This window comes from Pantherophis guttatus, chromosome 2 (genome assembly GCF_059756535.1).
Source record: "Pantherophis guttatus breed Tessera chromosome 2, ASM5975653v1, whole genome shotgun sequence".
NCBI classification, from domain to species: domain Eukaryota; kingdom Metazoa; phylum Chordata; class Lepidosauria; order Squamata; family Colubridae; genus Pantherophis; species Pantherophis guttatus.
In genome coordinates, this window is record NC_142064.1 from 113876625 (window position 1) to 113898799 (window position 22175).

The 22175-nt window shown below is 37.3% G+C and overlaps 1 protein-coding gene across 2 annotated transcripts; it reads right to left on the minus strand.

Moving 5' to 3' along the window:
- Positions 1–900: 900 nt before the first annotated feature.
- GCDH (glutaryl-CoA dehydrogenase) lies at positions 901–20088 on the minus strand. Of its 2 annotated transcripts, XM_034434477.2 has the most exons (12): positions 13798–14078; positions 13173–13287; positions 12982–13017; positions 11794–11937; positions 10057–10119; positions 8946–9116; positions 5422–5551; positions 4886–5102; positions 4213–4316; positions 3209–3334; positions 1837–1997; positions 901–1707 (listed from the first exon to the last, which is right to left on the minus strand). In XM_034434477.2, the coding sequence occupies exons 2-12, from the start codon at positions 13273–13275 to the stop codon at positions 1634–1636; spliced, it is 1329 nt and encodes a 442-aa protein (XP_034290368.1). In that variant the 5' UTR covers positions 13276–13287; positions 13798–14078; the 3' UTR covers positions 901–1633. The 2 variants fall into 2 exon arrangements, with proteins under 2 accessions (XP_034290368.1, XP_087744691.1); XM_087888565.1 differs by lacking the exon at positions 12982–13017 and having other exon boundaries at positions 13798–20088.
- Positions 20089–22175: the final 2087 nt, after the last annotated feature.

Consider the following 22175-nt stretch of genomic DNA (forward strand, 5'->3'; position numbering starts at 1 on the left):
ACTTTGAGTGGTATGTTGTGAGTTCTACTCCAAAAATCAGGGATAAGGAGGTTGTGGAGCCAGGAAAAAAAATAGTTTACATTTAAGTTCTTTAAGTATAATTATTTCCCCCCCTTCTTATAATGTGGTGGCAATATTTGGTGGTCTCTGGAGGGGCTACATTCAAGACTCAGAGATCGCACCTCATGTCTTACAGCCTTAACTGTTCCATAATGTAACTTCTGTTTTGGAAACTAAATTATTAATTACAGTATATAGATTAAACAAACAAAACCCTTGACATACTGAGAAACACTTTAAAGTCATACTGCATATTAAAGAATATAGAGAATTAAGAATCCAAATATACATTATATATGAATCTTGATGATGGGAAAAATTTGCTGAATTATATATATATATATGTTAAGAACCATATGAAATCATAAAATTCCCAGCCAATTGCAAAATATAGCCCAATATCACTGATTTTGGAATACCATGCATCAGTCTTCAAGCCACACTCACTACATTTTATCTAACCAATAAGAACTCAGAATTGTCACATCCCACTCATTGTTTTCTGAATCCTTAACCACAGCAGCAGAAGTGTAACAGCCAAAATCTACAAGTAGTACTTTACTGCTTTAAATAAAGACAACTTCAAATATTCTCTTACAAGTATAGTGACAAAACTCAATGCCCTTTGAGTTTTGTCACTATACTTATGACAAACAGTGACACTCACAGTCTCCTTGGGTACCAATGGACTATTTTCTCTATTTAATCTCTATCCAAAGAGTTAAATAATTTTAAGTGCTAGTAAAGATGTGAAAGAACTACTTACAGGAAAGGACAATTTTCTTTGGTCACTAATATTAGCATATCAGATTTCAAGTAATTATCCTACACAAACTACTGTTGGAAATTCATCACATTAAATTTATTTTTGAAAGCACAAAGGGGATCTTATTCAAAGGGGCAAGGATCTGAGCTGAAATACCTTAACACGCCATCAAACATGTGTTCCAATATTTAAAAAATCAGTCTTTATTTAACAGTGTCGATGAAGGCACTAAAAAACAGCAGCTAGTTATGTCACATGGCAGGAAGAGCACAGAGTAGGTAGTAAATTCTGTTTTTCATCTTCTGTGTTTTTCATCTTCTGTGTTTGCAAGTATTACAATATTCTCTTACACAAAAAGAGAATCTTACCTGGATTTTTTAAAACTATAAATTGTAGATTACCCACTCTGGTATAGACCTCAAGGATCTGACTGGACTCTGGAATAGCAGTCAGCTTTAAAGTATCAAATACCTACAGTTACATACCAAAATAGTTTGTCTCAAAAACAATTAGACAATTCCAAAACATTTCCTAGACCACGGTGTTTTACCAATTAGAAAAAGGTTTTCCTTTAGCATAATGCAGCACTTTTAATTTCTTTCTGTATATTTGGTGAACAACAGAGAATTTTCAAGTGCCTGATTTCTTTCAGCTTACAAATAATTGAGTTGAACTGAATAATTTGATCACAATCTGGTGAGCAGAAGCAGTCATGCTCATCTTATAAAGATATTCCAGCATCATAAACCATCTCGATTTTCCCAACTGGAATCATGTAGAGGAAAGCTAAAGTTTAGAGAAATGTGTTTATTTCCCAACTGTGAATGCCTGAAGTCCAGTGATAGCTCTACCAAGGATGAGAGCATGGATATCGTGAGTTCCTGAAGGCAAAAAGGGAAAAATGTTGTTAGAATTATCTCTTTAAAAAAATTAATATATAAATGAAGCAAAATAATAGAACATGTTTCTAAATAACATATTTGCTGGACACAATTATAATCCTTTTTTACCTTCATATGTGTTAACTGCCTCCAAATTCATAACATGCCTGATAATATGATATTCATCTGCAATTCCATTGCCCCCAAGCATGTCACGAGCTTGCCGGGCAATATCCAGGGCTTTCCCACAGGAATTCCGTTTCAGCATAGAGATCATCTCAGGAGTTGCCCTGGGAACATAGGACGAATGCTGAAATCAAGCAAGGACTGAAAAGGCTTAGGTCCCTAGGCTTTCATACAAAATGGATAAAAAGTCAGATGTGACAGAAATCACTCTTAGCATAACACTTTAAAAAAAATGAATGGGAGAACCAAGGTACATAAAGAGGTGAGAATTCCCCTTCCTAAAAATCATGAATCTCCCTCTCTCCCCCCATTAATTCTGGAAATGAAGTTCAGTGGCACTAATGAATAGCAATAGCATTTAGACTTATATACTGTTTCATAGTGCTTTACAGCAGTGGTCCCCAACCTTTCCAGCTCTGCAGACTGGCTGTGGCGGTGGTGTTGGGGATGGTTTTGCACGCAAAAATGACACTTCCACAAATGCGGCTTCACATGCTTGCCCACCACTTGCACAGCCTAGTTCCCAAGGGAAGAAGCTATACAGAATCAGCATATTTCCCCCAACAGCCTTGGTCCTAATTTTATCAACTTCGGGTGCTTTCTTTCTACAGTTACCACCACAGCCAGAGTTTCATTGGGATTCTGATGAAAAATAAAAGAATGGCAATAACTAACCACATCTTATTGTCATGCAATTTTTTTATTCTTGCTATTAATTGCTTTTAAAAGCACAGGCTTGAGCACTGTAGCGTCAGGCTTTCTCTCTGTTGGCTCAAGCTTGATTGCAGCTTCCCAGGCACTTAACCCAGCATATTTAATAGATGATTGTCTTCTGAGAAATGAAATTACAGCTCCATTTTATATTCTCTTAAGCTTAAACTTAGCTCCTTTTTCTCCCTTTTTTCCTGTAGCTTAATAGAGACCTTGCTTTTTCTCATGCCTAGTATAAAATGGTAATGGGTTACTATATTTACAGTATAATTTCTAATTTCTACCTTATGCACTGCGATAGTCGCAGATGTGTGCTAGCTGCAGCAAAGTGAGTAGAAATGGTTTTTTTTATTGTTATACATTGCAATGCTAGGAGAAACTGAAAAAAATGCAATTTGTGGGCTAAGAAAAGGAGAACAATTTGATCCTCCCTTTTATCTCTCTCTCTCCAGCAGAGAGGTACTGATCTTTTAAAGTATTTCCCCAGATACAAAATGAAGTAGTGCGGTACATTTTATCTTTCATTTGACTAAATCTCCCTTTAAGAAAAAAAGGTCACTATTCACAATTCTGCCGTTAATGACATGTACATATATATGCCTACTTGTCTTCATCTTTCAAGCGCCCCAGTTGCAGACAAGCCTGTAAGCCAATAGTGATCTCTGTGAGCATGTCAGCCAACTTCTTCTGGATCAATTGGTTTCTTGCCAAGGGGGCTCTGAACTGGATTCTAAGATGAATGGATGAGATAATTCAGCTAAAACCATTGCACAGGTATAGTAGGGGGAAAAAAGTTAATAAAATACTGGAAACATCTGGAGGATCACCATGTAGAAGGTGATTCTATCATACTAGAAGCTTTTAAGCACATCAAGTTAATTTTAAAGAAGAATTCAGATATAACAGGTATAGCAAAGACCAGATGAAATAGCATAAAGTCATTTCTGTATCCTGTAATATGCAAACTTGGAAAAAGTGATGGAGACTCAGAAAAACTCAGTGGACAGAACAGCATACAAACGAACAAAGTAGATATATGAGAAGCAACAGAATAATTTACAGAATAATTTCTGGCCACATAGTCCAGCCTGAAGTGCGATTTAGGACTGGATATATAGTTTAAAAAAGATAATAAGAATTATAGAAAATTATGGAGACATCTAAATCTGAAAATGCAGCTGCTTCTATTATCCAGTGACCCTAAATATGTGCCCTCTAACAAATGGCCATGGAACTGTACAAATGGGAACCATCAATGAGTAATCTTGAATAGTACCCTGGGGACCTAGGGAATTCTCTGTTAAGAATCCATGAAATATAAATAAAAAGTATAACTTTAGGGATCTCCTTTCATCCAATATATCCTTAGCAAAACTGGAATTACTGGGTATCTTTTTTCAAATCTAACTTCAGTCAAGGATGCTCAGCATGGTCTTGAAACAAAGCTCTCACAAAATCTTCCACATGACTGACATTGTGGGATCATATCACAATCACAGTGTTCATGTAAATGAAATATTAAGGATACCTACATATTAGTATGTAAGCATCATTGTAACCACATGCCATTTCCTGTAGAACATCTCTCCAGAAATATCAAAACTTTACCTATCCAAAGTATATTGCCTGGCTGTATGCATACAGAACTCAGCAGCACCCAATGCTCCCCAGGAGATGCCATAACGTGCATTATTCAAGCAGCCAAAAGGTCCCTGTGGGAAGAGAAAGACATTACGATTCAGAGAAGGAATTTATTAATATTCCTTCTGTTCCAAAAAGATATTGTCTTCCAAGGATAATCCACGATTCACATCTACCATTTGCCTACTAGCTGTCTGTGGAAATTTACAAATGAGAGTGCCCCAAAGTTTATTTTACATATTAAGTCCCTTTTAAAATAATGTCATAAATCACTCTGCCTGTGAAATTAGCATTTGATATGGCTAAGTTCTTTTGAAGGAGGTTGTTCAAAGACAGGACCTCATAATATAAACAAACATGGAATACTAGATTAATATTTGTTCCTTAGTTGTACAGTTACTGTTTATTGTTGCAATGCAATTTACACATTCATAATGAAATAAACCCAAACCTTATAGCTAAATCATCTAGAAATACTTTAAAGCTTGAACTAAAATGTATTTTCAATCTTTCTCAACATCCCCTGGTAATAAACTTGGGCTAGCACCTCTTGTAGCATTCCTGGTCACTGCACCATTCACATACAGTAGTCCCACTGCACATGCCAATGAGTATCACATGGATTGTGGAGAGATCTTACTGCGAGTCCAGACACTTTGGGTAGTAGATTCTCTTCAGGCACTTCTACATCTTCCATAATAATCATCCCAGTAAGAGAGGCGCGTAGTGAAAATTTGCCCTCAATCTTTGGGGTAGAAAGACCTTTCATTCCTCGTTCCAATAGAAAACCCCGTATTTTGCCATCATCACATACAGCCCACACTACACATAGGTCAGCCATTGGAGAATTAGTGATCCTAAAAGAACAGCAAGTATATTGTCAATATTTGGTATGACACTCAACACAGTCCTTATAGAAATCAAGTTAAAATTCAGGTTAGCTAAAAGGCATACTTTACAGGAGAAAATACAGTGTGAAAAACCATCTCTGAACAGAGCAAAGCTTAGTTGGTATCTAATCTTCCGGAAACAAAATTTAATTCAGTCCTCTTTCCTCAAATCTGTCACTATAATTATTGGAGGCTTAAAGTTTTACTATTATTTTAAAATAATCCTAGTAGCCTAGGTTACTTCCCTGTCCTGATCCGCATACATAAGGACAAGTGCAAACCTCACCAAGTCTTGGAACCATTAAGTGTGTAGGTCTTCCTGGAAGGGTTATACTGGGCCCGAGTCTCCATGCTACCAGGGTCACTTCCGTGGTTAGGCTCTGTAAGCCCAAAACAGCCCAGCAACTCTCCTTTAGCTATGGTGAAAAAAAATCAAAAGATGAGTATAGCAACTCCCAAATTATCCTTCTCACTTCTTCACAAGTCCTGTTGTTAATCAAACAACTTCACAGGGATAAATCTGCAGTGGTACCTTGATACTCAACTGTTTTGAAACTCATCAAATTTGGTACACAACACATTTTGAGGTGAACATTTTGTCCTGGTGCTCATCCTTTGTTTGGTACTTGATGTACAAGCCAGAACTTAATTTCGATTTTAATTCAGAATAGAGCTGGAAGGGTCAAACTTGTCAGTTTCGGCTGTTTGTGATTCACCACATTATTCCTTATGGGAAATTATTCCTTATGGGTTTTTGATACCCATTGTGCCTCCCAGAACCAATTAACAATGAGAACCAAGCTACCATTGTACTATGGACTCTGGTAGGCAAAAAATTTCACAAATTCTATCAACCCAATTATATATATTATATAAATTACTTTTAAAAAGAGAGAAGTATAATTTAAACAAATAAACAACCGAAGCTATTTTAATAAACAATGTGGTAAAAAAATCAGCAAAACCAAAAAGAAAAAATTGAAGCTGGTCTGAATTACAGAGCTAAACCAGAAGATGGACAGAAAATACTAGGAAATGGGGAAGAGAACAAAGTAAATAAAACATGAAATTAAAATGTAATTTTAATAGGTAAAATAGAATGGGTAAACTATAAAAATGAAATTATTAGGGTTAAAGAAAAAGTTTTTTTTTTAAAAAAAAACCTCAACCAAATTTAAATTGAAGGATGAGGAGAATTTGGAAAAAAATTACTTCACTGTTTTTCAGAACAGTGAATTAGATACTGTAAATGCTAAAAGTGAAAAAAAGGAAGAGATTTGAGATACTCAAGGAAACAAAACAGTAACACCACTGTCTTCTATGTGAATAAAGGAGATAATTATAATTTTGTCTTGTGCAAGTTTTAACTGTTATTTCCAAAGCTTGCAAATCAAAACACTGTAAATAGGGTACTTTCTAAAATACAAAAGATAAAATAAAAATAGATAAGAAAGAGGGAATTTCTAGTACAAACAAGAACTCCTTTAAAATACTTTTAAAAAAATAAAATATAAGAACATCAATATGATTTGCGGCAAGCAAACATTTTTAGGACATACAGAATGCTGAGATATCAGCTGGCTGGATAGGAGAAGATAAAATTGGTTCCCTTCAGGATTAGGACAAATTTACTTCTGGTGAAAAGGTGGCCAACTGACTACATGCCCAGAGAAGGATCCCTGAGGGGGTTTTCCCTGGAATATAGTTGCCTCAAGTATCAACAGAAAGAACCAGCATTCCTTTAGTTGATATGACTCTCCTGGGTTAAGGAAAGTCCCTCAAGATCCTCCTGTACAACAAGGTCTGCAAGTAGCTTCAAGTGTTGTGCTTCAAAGCAGCTTGTGTGCCGAAAGCTGGGGGGTGGGGCTGCAATTAGTTCGTTGTTGAAAAAGCCATTTTGGAATTTATTTTTCAAATGGATAGTAAGTTGTGCCTTTTATTTCTTCATCATTTTAAAGGACTATTAATCTTTATTAAGCTAAAAGAGGCTCTCTAGCTATAGCCTATTATTCCTTTTTGAAGATCTGCACCATGTTGAGGATTTCTTCTTGTTAAACAAGAAAGAAGGCAGCTAAAATAAGAAAGTGTGGGCTATCTTTTTTTAAAAAATTGATGGAGAAATATAAGGGCCAAAGCTGTGGTTCTAATTTATTATTTTTAGTAATTTGTAGCTTGGTCTGCTTTGCTGTGGGTGGCTAAAACTGATGTTTATGATTCCTGATTGGTCAGCAATTCTTAAGTGACTTACAAAAAAGCTACTCTTTAACTAAAGAGAAGATGGAGGAGCAAATTATTAAAGATGTATTTGAAAAATCTTTAAATAAAATCCATCAGTTCATAGAACAGCTATGTTCCAAGGATGTTAAAAAGACTACTCAAACTACTTCAAAGATGCAAATATGTGTAGAAAGTTACCAAACCACTGAGGTAATTTCACAAGTAGCTGACAATGCAGAGGAGTCAACTGTAATTTTGGAATTTAAACCTGTCACCAATTTTTATTATGATGCTTTAAATAGAAGCCTCAACACAATTGAAAGAAGAGCTCCAAGAAAATTTGCTACTTTTAAAAGAACATGTTTGGGACTTTTTCCTCATGGATATTAACAAGGTTGTAAAATCCTTGAGAAAAAGAGAAGTTTATAAAAATTTGATAAACGTTTCAGAGGGGAAAAAAAATATTCCATAAAGACAAGCTGGAAGGAGTGACTTAAACGTAATGGGTCAATTGGAATTAGGATGGATTTTCATCAGTTTGATATTTGTAATTGAAAGAAAATCTTAATCTAAAGTTTGAAAATCTATTTTTTCCTTTATATATAATGCTTAAGTAATTCCTAAAGTTAGTAAAATATTATTGAAAGTATATTTGAAAATATCTATGTTAAGAAAAAAAGAAAAAGATGTATTAGCTTAAATAAAAATCTAGAGTTTTAAAAGAATGTATAGAAGAAAAAAAATTATTCTATGGTAACTTGGAGGGAATGATCTACATTTAATGAGTTAAATTGGTGAATTGGTGAATGTGAACTTTAAAGTATGTATCCTAAGAGGAAGTTTAAAAAAGGTGTATTAGAATGTTTTAATTTTAGAAATGTTTTTAAAGAAAAGCTTAGTGTTTTAAAATAGATGAAAAAATATTTTTCCCTTTAAGGGTAAAGAATCTGAAAGAATACAGTGAATTTTGTTAATATAAATGGTGATAGTTTATAAAGATTATTAAGTGCAAATAGAAATACATATTATTTCAACAACAACAAGATAAAGCAGTAATGGTTAAATTGACTGTTCTATTTAAAGAGGAGAATATATTTATGTTTTTTATTTGGATATCACTTCTGGATTTTGTGCTTGTGATGAAAAAAAAAGAAACTTTGACTTTGGTTTTGCCAATTTGATAGATTACTTGTTATAGAAATGTCTAGGTATAAACTAATGTGTAAAAGTAAAAAGTTGAGATTGTAATGTTGTTATCTTGTACTGTGCTAAAAAGAGTCGGAAGTCAAATCCTTTTTTTCTTCCCTTGTACCTCATATTTTCTTTCCTCCTTTCTTTTTTCTTCCCTTAATTTCCTATTTTTCTTTTTCTTTGTATTTTATACATTGATAAAACAATAAAAGTTATAGCAAATAAACATAATAAGAGGGTTAGGGCAAGTTTAAATATGATGTGAATGTACATGCATACATACATATGCATGTATGTGCAAAAGTAATAAACAAGATATAAAAACATACCAGTGTTGGTATAACTACACCAAGAAGACTGAATGCATAAGACTGCATTCAGTCTTCTAAACTATTAACTCACCCAGGCCTGGCAGATATTTCTGCTTCTGTTTTTCTGTCCCATATGCATATATAGGATGCATCACCAAAGATGACTGAACACTCATGACTGACCGATAGCCACTGTCCACCCTCTCAATCTCCCTGGCCAGGAGTCCATATGCAACATAAGTGGTCCCTGCACAGCCATAACCTAAGGCAAAAGAATGGAAAATTAATCCTCTGTGTCAAGAAATCAACTGTAACCCTCTTAGGTAACTCTTCTGAAAGATCCTACTTGTCAAATATTTAGAAAGAAACAAAAAAAGAGAGAATAATTTATTAATAATTTAATAATAGTGCGCTAATACTCCATGAAGCCTGAAACATATTTTATAATATACGTATTATATATATACACACACACACACATATACATATATGTATGTATGTATATGTATATCTACATTTACATCTACATCTATACACAAAGTAATAGTTACATCTTCAACAGTCCCTAATATGAATTAAAATCAAGTTTTACTAAGTCTCTAAAACTAGTAACCCTATTATTTCAAATATGATAAATGATTGGCAATTTCTAAATCTGGATTTTAAAATTTTGTATCCTACCTTATCCTAAGATATTATCTTATCTTAATAAGCTCTTTCAAGCATTTCACAATTCATAACAGGGCATTTAAAAACAAAATCTAATGTTTAATTTTGCAAGATAAACCATAATTAGATAGCACAACCAAAATACATATTGTTATTTTTCAAAACACTTCAAAACCATTATTCCCATTATTCTTTCATCCATTGATTTGTGTGTATATTTTCTCTTATAGGACAAATAATTAAATATTAAGTAATAAATTAAACTGCAGATAAAACTTTGAAGTCACTGACTGAATACAAATGCAAACCAGCAGAAAAAAAGAACTGATCAATCAAATAAAAGAAGTATACAAATACCTACAGTAGAAAGGTGGTGGCAATGATTTATCAAATACTTAAAGTATAGCTGAAATGGAGACATGATATATTCTGAAATTCTCCTCTCAGGAAACATGAAAAAGTTCTGAAAAATCCTCCCTTTCTGCTACAGATATAATGGGCTCACCCACTGTCATGAAAATGTTTAACAATACCTTTGATGGTTGCGCCCAAGACACCAAGGGTCCCCATCTCTGACACAATTTCCCGGTGAAAGACTAGAATGAAAATAGGAGAGAATAAAAGAATATAATTTACAACATTGTAAGCAAACCTTATTGTAAGAAATATGCATAAAAATATATTTTCCAGAAGCCTGGTATGCAACATAGAGGCATGTTATAATACTGATAAGTAACTTTGATAATTACTAGAGCCCCAAAGTCACAATTACTGAATTTACAGGAAAATCAGTATTCCATTTTAATAGCAATAGGATTTAGACTTATATACCACTTCATAGTGCTTTACAGCACTCCCTAAGCATTTTATGGAGTCAGCATATTGCCACCAACAATCCGGATCCTCATTTTACCAGCCTGGGAAGGATGGAAGGCTGAGTCAATCTTGAGCTAGTGAGAATTGAACTCCAGGCTGTGGGCAGAGTTAGCCTGCAATCGTGCATTATAGGGCAGCATGGTAGTTCAGAGGTCAAGACACTGGGTTTGTCAGCTGAAAGCTGGCAGCCCAGGTTCAAGATCTGAGCACCATGTGAGGAGGTGAGCTCCCCTCCTTGCCCCAGCTCTTGCTAACCTAGCAATTTGAAAGCATGCAAATCAGTGGTGAAATCCATATTTCTTTACTACCAGTTCTGTAGGCATGGCTTGGTAGGCGTGGCAGGGGAAGGATACTGCAAAATCTCCATTTCCACCGCACTCCAGGGGAAGGATACTGCAAAAGAGGTGGTATTTGCCGGTTCTCTGAACTACTCAAAATTTCCACTACCGGTTCTCGGAACTACTCAAAATTTCTGCTACTGGTTCTCCAGAACCTGTCAAAACCTGCTGAATTTCACCCCTGATGCAAATGCAAGTACCACTTCAATGCTCCATGACATCATGTTAGCCACAGGGCAATGGAGATGTCTTTGGACAGTGCTGGCTCAATGGTCAAGAAACGAAGATAAGCACCACCCCTATAGTCGACAACGACTAGTGGAGTAAAATCCACAGGAACCCCTACCTTTATTGCATTCTAATCACTGCATCACCACAGGGAAATAATGAATATTTAACAATACACACACAACGTATATTATTTCAAATGAGCCTTGACTCCTAATTCTGGATTAGTTCATGCAGCTTTCTTGGCGACAATTCAGAAATGGTTTGCCTTCACTATCATTCTAGGAATGAGTGTGGCAGAATAGCCCAAAATCACTAAGCTTGCTTTATGCCTAAAGCAGGATAGAAATAAGGCAAGATCTCCTGGTGTTCTTCATCACTGCACCAAACTGGCTCTCATTGATTCATACACACACATATTTTCATTTCTGATACCTAGATAGGTGTCATTATCACTTCTGAGAACTTGAGTATCTGAAAGGAAATTAAAGTATACTTAACTCAGAGATACTACCACTCCCTTTTTAAAACTGATCCAAAACAATTTACTAATTCTTCCACTGCCCCATATGCTGCTCCCATAGGGCTGCTGAATAAGTAACTTAGCTATTTAATGTATTGGCACATTCAGCAAAGGCAAACAGGAGATTCCCTATTTCTAAAGGGAGAATGTATCATAGTACATAAAGCAATAATAGACAATCTATTGCCCTACATATGTTTTGAATTTCAATTCCCATCAGCCTCTGCCCAACCAGCAGTTCCAAGGAATTGTAGAAACTGTAGCCTCAAAGTATGAAGGACACCACATTCTTAATATGAAGTTACCTTCATTTCGATTGGCCATGAGGATCCTGGGCATCAACTTTTCTTGGCAATAGGCACGAAATGAGTCCCGCATCATTATTTCTTCCGGAGTCAGGAGCCTTTCCAATTGTAGAGCATCACGCCAGTCAAACTGAGCTTTCGGAACTGGAAGAAGAAAGCTAGAGCTAGCCTAAAGAACCAAAGGACTGATAAAGAAATTCCCTCACCAGATACCATATAAGGCCTGCTAAAGTAATGGGAGTACACAGTCCAATAGTTCTCCCTACAGAAAGTAAGATGAACGCCACTGAAAAGTTGTGTAGTTGACAAGTGCAAACCTGTATAAATCTCTGCCTGGCATTACAGATTATTCTCACACAAATACGATAAGATTATTGTCCACTTTAGTGTATACAGGCAAACTGCAGAACTGCAATGATACAATTCATTTTTCTGGAAACTATGTTTTGTATTTGGAGTCTTTGCTTTGTTTTCCTTAAAGGTTAGTATGCATGACTCAAAGAGAAAAACATACTGAGGAAAATCCTTATAAGGGACAGGCTATTTTTATACATATTCATAGGTTTTTCAAGTGTTGACTTGTGGCCCTAATTAATCTATTTCACCTATCTGGTTTCATCTTGGAATATTTGAAAAGTGTGCTGGGCTGAGAGACAGCAACTTGCCTAAAGTTATCCAGTCAATTTCCCTGGTAAGGAGTGAATGCAAATCCATGTGTTTCTAGTCCAAGTCCTTAACCGTTATACTATATGGCTCTGAAATATATTTTCAGTGTTATTTATACACTGAAGTTGCCAGCTTGGTGGGTCTTATTTCTAGGAACACACATATACAGCAGTTTTATAAAATTATCAATTGTGATAGTGGCAGTAATGGTTTGTAACTTATAGAACAGAATATCTGGAACCAATTTTTGAGGGAATAAAATCTTAGTTATTTAATCAAAATCTAATCTATGTCTATAGATGCATAGATCCTTAGAAACTCACATCCTTCCTCAGACCCACCAAATTAATGACAAGGAATTAACAGTGATTGTGTATCTTATACAAGAGAGCAAACAGATTTTCAATTTTTCCCAATGGAAGGATCTATGAACTAGGAGAAACACTGTTTCAAGAGTGACTGGGGATTATGAGCTCAGATATGCAGCTCTAAATCACAATTGGCAAGACAGAATCTTTTTACCTTTCGATCCGTTCATCAAAGGCTTCCCTTCTTTTTCTGTAACACAAGCGACAAAATAAGCCAATTTCTCAACCAACTGTCTTTTGTGCTCCTTCCCCATAAAATCCAAGAATCCTAAATAGTTTTATCTATCTCTTAGCCATGCTCCTATTATCTCTACCCTCACCTGATAGCAAAAAGCAGTCACTGACCTTTTGGCACAGGTGCACTAGTGCTCTGTGCTCGAGTATCACAGAAGTTTGTTACACTGCCTCTGCATTGCAGAAATAGCCTGCTAGATAACCTTATCGCCATGGAGGATAATTTCTGGAAAAGGTCAAATGGAGAAAACTGTAAGATTCTAAGTCGTGAAAAATACTAGAGTGTTCAACTAAGTGCAATTGTCCTCCAGCAAAATGCTGGAATAGAAGAATGATGATGATACCCGTAACTCGGTTCAGTCCTGTTTATAACACAGAAGCAAGAATTAAACTAAAGCACCACATACTAAACAAACGGAATAGTTCCTAGGGTTAAAGAAACAGCCAAATAAAATGAGGGGGAAGAAATGGGAAAAGGTATTCAAGCAGTACACCCGGGACCTGTAAATTAGGAAAACAGAGTATTGATATGCGAGGCCCACTTCCAAGAATCCTATCCAAAATTGCCAGAAGGAGCAATGGGGCCTTCTGGTTTTCTTTCTGGGGGAACTATTCTCCATTCGGGGGAAAAGAGAAGGGATTCGGTCGGGGATTTCCCTTCTCCTACCAACAAGTGCTGGAAGCGCCACTGATTTCAGAGTCAGCACTTCGACCCGTAGTTTAAAAGAATACTGACCGTGACTGGGGCTGATCAAGGCTTTGCTTCTTCACGGTTTGCTCCCAGCTTTTTCGCGGAAGATTGACAGGCCGGCAGGTGAAGGGACGTCTCCTCCCGGGTTCACCACAGCCCCTCCTTAGAGGCCAGTGGACTTCGCCTGCCCTTCCTTCCGGGGGAGGCGGCGCGTTCCTCTCCCATTGGCCAGGCAGAGGAGGCGTGTGGCCACGACGCAGGCGGCGGGGTGTGTGTGTGTGTGTGTGTGTGTGTGTGTGTGTGTGTGTGTGTGTGTGTGTGAACTCAGTGATTGGGAAAAGGAGGGGAGGGAGGGAGTCCCGAAGCGGGCAAGTGCTCGGGATCTGCTGATGTGGACCCGTACCTTGGCAGGTTTTTTTTTCCCACTCAATCTTGTATTGCTGTTTATTATTTTGCTTGTTTGCCTTATTTAACACACATATAACATATTTCAAAAGTTTCAAAAATTGCACCTTTTCTGAGCTTCAATCCTGGTAAGAGCGATGCACCTTAAAGGAGTGTTTCTTTGCATAGTGTGGAGGTTCACAGACCTCCAAACTAAGGGTTTGTGTGTGCTGCCTTCGAGTCATTATTGACTTTGACGACTGTCTGGACTAGTCGCTGCTGTTTTCTTGCCAAAACCTTGGAAGTTGTTTGCCCTTGCCTGCTTTCTAGGTCTTAGAGAAAATAAGTGGCCCAAAAATCAAGCTAGCTTTGTGCCTCAAGCAGAACTGCAACTCTGGGATTCTAGCCTGGTGCCCTTGACTATTACACCAAATTGGGTCTCTTGCTTTACCCTTTAATGACATCTAATTAGAGCCTAGTTTACACCAACATTATTAGTTGTATTTTGAGGATTTCACTAACTTCATCCAGTCATGATTTTCTCGAGGTTCCCATCATTTCTCATTTTACTCTTCATACATTTGTTTGCTGTTTGATCTTTATTCTGTCTAGAATCTAGATGACCAAACCAGACTTTTGTGCTGTTATAATACATTTTGTACTCAGTCCACATTCCTTCTTTACCCATTGTTTTCTCACTCTACAGTACTTTTTTTTTTTAATCACAAGTTAGATGAGACGCAGGCCATCAGCCAGGCAGTGTACTATAAACAGGGCCTTTAGGTAGCATGAAGATTCCTTAAATATTTATTCATGACAATAAGAGCAACAAAATATAATTACTTCTCTACACTTATCATGTCTGGAGATTGGTTGCTCTTCAAGGTAACCTAGTCCCTCTTGGAAAGAAGGGGAGCAGGCAAATGCTTGTGGGGGCCAGTATGAAGAATACTGTCATGCGTCTACTGATTAAAATAACTAAAGTCTCCTTTGAACTCCCCTGGCTCTGCACTTTTACTGGAATTGATTGACGCCTGGTAATCTATGATGTGTTTAAGCCTCTTGGTCTTGAGGAAATGGACAGAATCTTTGGGGCTGTTACTTCAGTGACTTGTTTAGATCTATGTCCCTTTTCGCTGCTTAGGATATTCTGGGAGACAACATGTAGTTGGGCCTAAACAGTGGTGAATTCAGAGGTAGTCCCACCTGCATATACATAGGTGGTGCTTGCCTGTATTTAAGGGGGCTCCTTGAGAAATCATCTTTGGACCTTACAGTATTAGACAATTTTTGTTCTGCTTCCAACTTCCCCTTCTTTAGGGAGGGTTATTGAGAAACTGGTTGGGATGCAGATGCTGAAGGCCATGGAGAAAAGGATACATTTGGACCCCGTTCAGTCAGGACTCAGACCTGATTATAGTGCTAGAATATAATTGGTCACACTTGCTGAGGACAACAAATTAGCAGCTTCTTTTACCATACATAGTTAACATATGGAATTCGCAACCTCAAGTACTGATAATGGCCCTAGTTGTGATTGTTTAAAAAGGGGATTATGCAGATATGTGGAGATGAGGACTCTGGGTCCATTATGTTGTGTTTTATTTTCTTTATGGGAGACTCCACAAATCTTCAAAGTTGCCAAATTTGAAAAATGCTGACCTAGCCTAATGCTGCATAAATCTATTTTGTGACTTCTTTTGATCTAGGAGGACCATAAATCAGCACTCAATTAAAGGAACAAATGTGCTTTAGTTTGAAATGTAGATAATTTTTTAAAGGCCTGTGATAAGGGACATGAAAATCCACCCAGTGAATTATAACAAACAATGCAGGACAGTCTCTGCTCAACTGTCATTTATTCTCATTATAAAGGTTATCCATGCATCCATCTTCATGACTTCATATGACCATGGCTTTGTTCCAAATTATTTGCCATAATAGTTGTTTTTTTTTAGTCAATGCACAGCAGGGCACAAGCTATCACAGTTACCATGAAATTAAGTCGGACAAGGAGGGCCTGATGATGGAACAGCCCATGTTCAAGGCCCTGCTCTTTAAGGCAAAGACCTCTACAAGGTTGGGAACGATGACTACTACTGGTCTGGAAGTAGCAGGAGTGGAACAGGATCCGACTGAATTGAAATACATTTCTGAACTACTCTGTGGCCAAAGCAGAAAGGAGAGAGGGGAGACAGAAAAATTGATCTGTCGTAATACCATTTTACTCAATGTCTTCTGTATAAAAAGAAACTAATTAAAACACGCAGCAACCTTGGAGAGTCTGGCCCCAGAATGCTTGAGTCTTTCTTATCCATGATTGATTCTGAGACACTTCACAAGAGAATTTCAGAAACAGACTTTACAACAAGATCTGCTGAGACTTATAATTGCAATCTATGTCTATGCTATGTAGGAAAAGAAAGACTACCAGGTTAGCCATCTAAACCCTCTGGATGAAATCTGGCTACAGCTGCCAGAATTCTAGCCTGCACACAATAGCCATGCTGGTTACAAATTCTGGTACTTGTAGTCCTAACAAACCCATGGACTCTAGACTAGAGCAGGCTGCTTTAGATACTTGCTAGAGGAAACTTTATTAGCTTAACTTTCATTTTTTGTTTGATTCCATTTCAATAAGAAATTAATAAATAAATTAACTACAGGTAGTCCTGGACTTCAATCAATCAATCAGAATAGAGCTGGAAGGGATCTTGGAGGTTTTCTAGTCCAACCCCCTGCTCAAGCAGGAGACCCTATACCTTTTCAGACAAGTGATTGTCCTGTCTCTTCTTAAAAACCTCCAGGGATGAAGCACCCACCACTTCTGAAGACAAGCTGTTCCACTGGCTAATTGTCCTCACTGTTAGGAAGTTTCTCCTTAATTCCAGATTGCTTCTCTCCTTGATTAGTTTCCATCCATTGTTTCTTGTCCTGCCCTCTAGTGCTTTGGAAAATAAGTTGACCCCCTCCTCTTTGTGGCAACCTCTCAAATACTGGAATACTACTACCCTGTTTCCCCCAAAATAAGACATCCCATGATAATAAACCCAATCAGGCTTTTGAGTGCATGGCAATAATCCCAAGTATTTATTTCAGGGTTCAAAAAAATATAGGACAGGGTCTTATTTTCAGGGAAACACGGTATCATGTCTACCCTAGTCCTTCTTTTCTCTAGGTTAGCCAAACCTAAATCCTGCAACTGTTCTTCATATGTTTTTGTCTTGAAGCCTTTAATCATCTTCTTTGCTCTTCTTTGCTCTTTTTCCAACAACTCAACATCTTTTTTGTAACGAGATTACCAAAACTGGATGCAGTATTCCAGGTATGGCCTTACTAAGACTTTATAAAGCAGTACTTTGTCTTTGTCTTTGTCTTTGTCTTTGTCTTTGTCTTTGTCTTTTATTAGATTTATATACCGCTCTACTCCCGAAGGACTCAGGGCGGTGAACAGGCACAAAATAAAATACATAAATACAAAAGTTAAAAGATATAATTAAAACCAGATTAAATAATTTAGCCCAAGACAATTAAAAATCCCAAAATTTAAAACAAACTAAAATTTCGATGTAAAAGAATTTTAAAACAGAGGAGAAAATTAGGCCAGGCCAGCTTGCTGGAATAGGAGAATCTTAAGAGCATAAAGTACTAATACTTTATGTGATTTTGATTCTATGCCTCTGTTTATACAACCAAGGATTGTATTAGCTTTTTTGGCTGCTGCTGCACATTGGTGGCTCATTTTCAAATTATCATCCACTAGGACTCCAAGGTCCTCTCACAGTTATTGTTTTTGAGCCAGGTTTTGCCTAATTTGTACTTATACCTTTAGTTTTTCCTAAGTATAAAACCTTGCTTTTCTCCACATTAAATTTCATAGGCCCCATTGTTCAAGTTTTTCAGGATCTTTTTGGATCCTGAGCTTGTCTTCTGGGATTTTGGCATTTCCTGCCAGTTTACTGTAAATTTAACGAGTTCTCTTTCTATTCCCTCATCTAAGTCATTTATGAAGATATTGAAGAATACGGAGCCTAGGACGGAACCTTATTTTCCTCCATGTGGATGTAGTAATATTAAGGACTACTTGTTGAGTACAGTTTATCAGCCAGTTACAAATCCATCTGGTAATGTTGTCTATGCCACATTGTTCTAGCTTACCAAGAATTGAGCCCAAAATTTTTGTTGCTAAGCAAGACAGTTATTAAGTGAGTTTTGCCCCATTTTACGACCTTTCTTGCCACAATTGTTAAGTGAATCCCTGTAGTTGTTAAATTAGTAACATGGTTGTTAAATGAATCTGGCTTCCCCATTGACTTTGCTTGTCAGAAGGTCGCAAAAGGTGATCACATGACTCCAGGACACTGCACCCGTCATAAATATGAGTCAGTTGCCAAGCATCTAAATTTTGAACATGTAACCATGGTGATGTTGCAATGGTCATGTGAAAATAACTCACTTTTTTCAGTGCCGTTGTAACGTCAAATGGTCACTAATTTAACTGTTGTGTTGTAAGTTGAGGACTACTTGTATTAGGTAAAGCTGATTCTAACTGATGGCCTATTTCTGTCCAACCCAACAACATTTCTCTTATAACAAATTAAATAGGGAAGGAATTTTCCAAATAGTCTCAATTCTTTACAAGTAACACTGAGGTTACAGAATTGTATTTTCTCTTAAGTCCTTCAAGTGAAAGCATGATAAGCAAATGGAAAACAGGGTATCCTGCAGATATTTTTAGCAGGCATGCTATACATAAAAGAATATTTATAGATCAGTCACCTAACACAAATTTCTTTTTTTATATTTTTAATTAGAAAATTTCAGTGTTACAGAATATCCAAACTATAAAATATACAAAACAAAGATAGGAAATAGAGAAACAAGAAAGAAATTGAAGAAAAGAAAAAAACAATGGTACCTTCTGCCCTTTTTTTCTTACTGGTTAGACTGGCCAGTTTTGCCAGTTCAATTAATTTTGTGATTCAGTATTCCACTGTAGGCATTTCATTGCTTTTCCAACTTTCTGCATATAATAATCTTGCCAAGTTACTGTATTAATTACCTATATTTTTTCTAATTCCTTGCCCATAAAATTCAAGTAATCATTCTGATTTCTAGAATTAATATTTGTAATATTTTTTGCATCATGATATGAATTTGTATCCTTTTTTTTTGCTTTTTCACAAATCCACCATAAAAAGTTCCCTCCTCCTTTACACACTTCTAACACTGATTTTATCTTGTTTTATACATTTTAGACAGCTGGTTTCATATAACATCAATACATTATTTTATTTAAGCTTTCTCTTAAACCATAACACATTGTAAATTTAACACCAATGCCCCACATTTTTTCCTGCATCCATTTTATATTGTAACCAAAATGTGTAGCCCATTTTACCAATCTTTAACCTGTTCTTCCCATTTCAAATCTTAGTCACAATTTGTACATTTTAGCCAAGATCATAATTTGTACATCTTTCTATTTCAAATTTATTTTTTTCCAACTTTTCTATCTATGTTAAACCTCTTTCGTTTGATTATTAGAAAATCATTGAAAAGAGTGTCCATCTGTTGCTAATTGTTCCTTTTTCTTCATCTTAATTTCTTTTTAATAAATCTTCAACTGTTAACCATTGTTAACATTTCACAATAGCAGAGTTGGAGGTCTTCTGGTCCAACCACCTGGTCAAGCAGGAGTCTTTATATCATTCTGGACAAATGGCTGTCCAAACTCTTAAAAATTTTGGTGCTGGTGCACCAACAACTTCTGAAAAAAAAATGTTCTGCTGATTAATTGTTCTCACTGTCAGGAAATTTCTTGTTAGTTGTAGGTCGAATCTGTCTTTGGTAATTTTCCATATGTTACTTCTTGTCTTGCTTTCAGGTGCTTTGGAGAATAGGTTTCCCACCCTCTTCTTTATGATAGCCCCTCAACTATTGGAAGACTGCTATCATGTTACCCCTAGTCCTTCTTTTAGTTAGACTAGACCCATGATGGCGAACCTATGGCACGTGTGCAAGAGGTGGTACGCAGTGCCCACTCTGATGGCATGTGAGCTGTCGCCCCAGTTCAGCTCTGCTGCACATGCGCATTGGCCAGCTGGTCTTTGGATGTCTGCTGTGCATGCGCGGTGTGTGTGTGTGTGCGTGCCATGTGTGTGTGCGTGGGGGCAGGGCGCATGGGAGCGCATGGACGGGCAGGGCGCATGCAGGGGGCTGTGTGCGCATGCACGGGGACAGGATGCATGTAGGGGGGCCACACACACATTGTATTTTGGGGGGTTGGGTGTACGTGCATTCATGCGCACTTTGGGCACTTGGTCTGGAAAAGGTTAGCCATCACTGGACTAGACATACCCAGTTTCTGCAAGTATTCTTCGTATGCTTTAATCTCTAGAGCACAGATCACAAACTCTATCATGTCACATGATGTACATGTCACATGATGTATCATGATTGTGATGTTTTTTGCCTTTGCGGAGCTGGGGTGGGTGTGGCCTGCACATGATGCATCCCACCCAAGGGCTGCCTGTTTGATCACCCCTGCTCTAGAGTCTCAATATTTTTTTGTACTGTAGTAACTAAAATTGGATGCAGTATTCCAAATCTGGTCATACTAAAGAGTATAAGCACATTTCATTCTTTATTTTTTTCTTCGGTAGAAAGTTTTTTGTGCAATAATCATTTTGGGCCAAATCCAGACTTATATTTTATCCATCCCAGTGGTGAAATCCAATTTTTTTTACTACCGGTTCTGTGGGCGTAGCTTGGTGGGCTTGGTGTGGCTTGGTGGGAATGGCTTGGTCATCGTGGTGGGGAAGAATACTGCAAAATCCCCATTCCCTCCCCACTCCTGGGGGAAGGATATTGCAAAATCTCCATTCCCACCCCACTCTGGGGCCAGCCAGAGGTGGTATTTGCTGGTTCTCTGAACTACTCAAAATGTCCACTACCGGTTCTCCAGAACCTTTCAGAACCTGCTGGATTTCACCTCTGATCCATCCTCTTAATGACATATTTTTCAGGTAATGATTTTTAAAAATTAAATTTCTTTCTCACAGTCTGGCAAGTCAACATATCCAAAGAAGGAAAGTATCAACAAATGAAGGCAAATATATGTTTTCCAGGATAATAGTACACTCTGCTAGAGATAAGTTTCCTGAGGATGGGCTCCAGCATGAATCCAATAGCTTGGAAGACTAAACTTCTGGTACCGGTGACCAACCCAGATTGGATCCTGCAAAAGTATCAGTGTTATACATTCACCTTGTATAAAATAAACACTTCTATTCATCCCCAATTTGAGTTTTTAATATCATGGCAGACCACATTTTAGCACCTGCAGCTTATCTCTTTATTAAAGAACAGCAGTTGGATTCTGCATGTCACCTGTTCATTTATTTTATCCCTTGAAAATAATTAAAGACACAATCCAATCCAAGTGTGCATGCTTGAAGTTAGGAACTTTTCTCCATCCTCACATAATTGCTGTGTTCAGAGTTTACATACCCTTGCTTAACCATAGTTTACTCGATTCCTGCATGTTTCTTCATTCATACTAAATCATAAATGAATCACATTAGTTTGCTAGTCTAAGCCAGCCCTGCCTTAAGACTTTTATTCCTGTCCACAACTGATCTTCCTTTCAATCCCATTTGCAAGGGCCAATGCAACCCTCTTTTCAAAGTGTCTCTCCTCTCAATGGCAAGTCAGCATTAGCCCTCAGTACTGTATCAGAACCCAGCCTGCTGCCAGACCCCTCTGAGACCTCCTGATACAAACCCAAGACAAGCTGTTAATCTGTATTTATGCTTTTCCCCAGATGAAAGCTGCCCACTCTTTTGGCTGTCCTGTCCTTGCACAGCAGAGTTGCAGTCCAAAATACCAGCTGGAGGCTGGTGTGGCTGAGGGAGGCAAGATGAAGGTTGAGTCCACAGTCTAACTCCTACACACACTTCTGGAGGACTCCTCCGTTTGCTTCTGGCATCATTAGAGTCAGCCATGCCAGAAGAACTGAGGGCTTCTTCCAAATGCAT

Bases quoted from the DNA above. Each gene is read 5' to 3' on its own strand.
- GCDH (XM_034434477.2), bottom strand. From the start codon at position 13,275: ATGGCGATAAGGTTATCTAGCAGGCTATTTCTGCAATGCAGAGGCAGT. The intron at 9,117-10,056 runs GTATTGTTAAAC...CTTTTGCCTTAG, and splicing joins CTTGGGCGCAACCATCAAAG to GTTATGGCTGTGCAGGGACC. The intron at 1,998-3,208 runs GTAGGCATATAT...CTATGTTCCCAG, and splicing joins CGCTTGAAAGATGAAGACAA to GGCAACTCCTGAGATGATCT.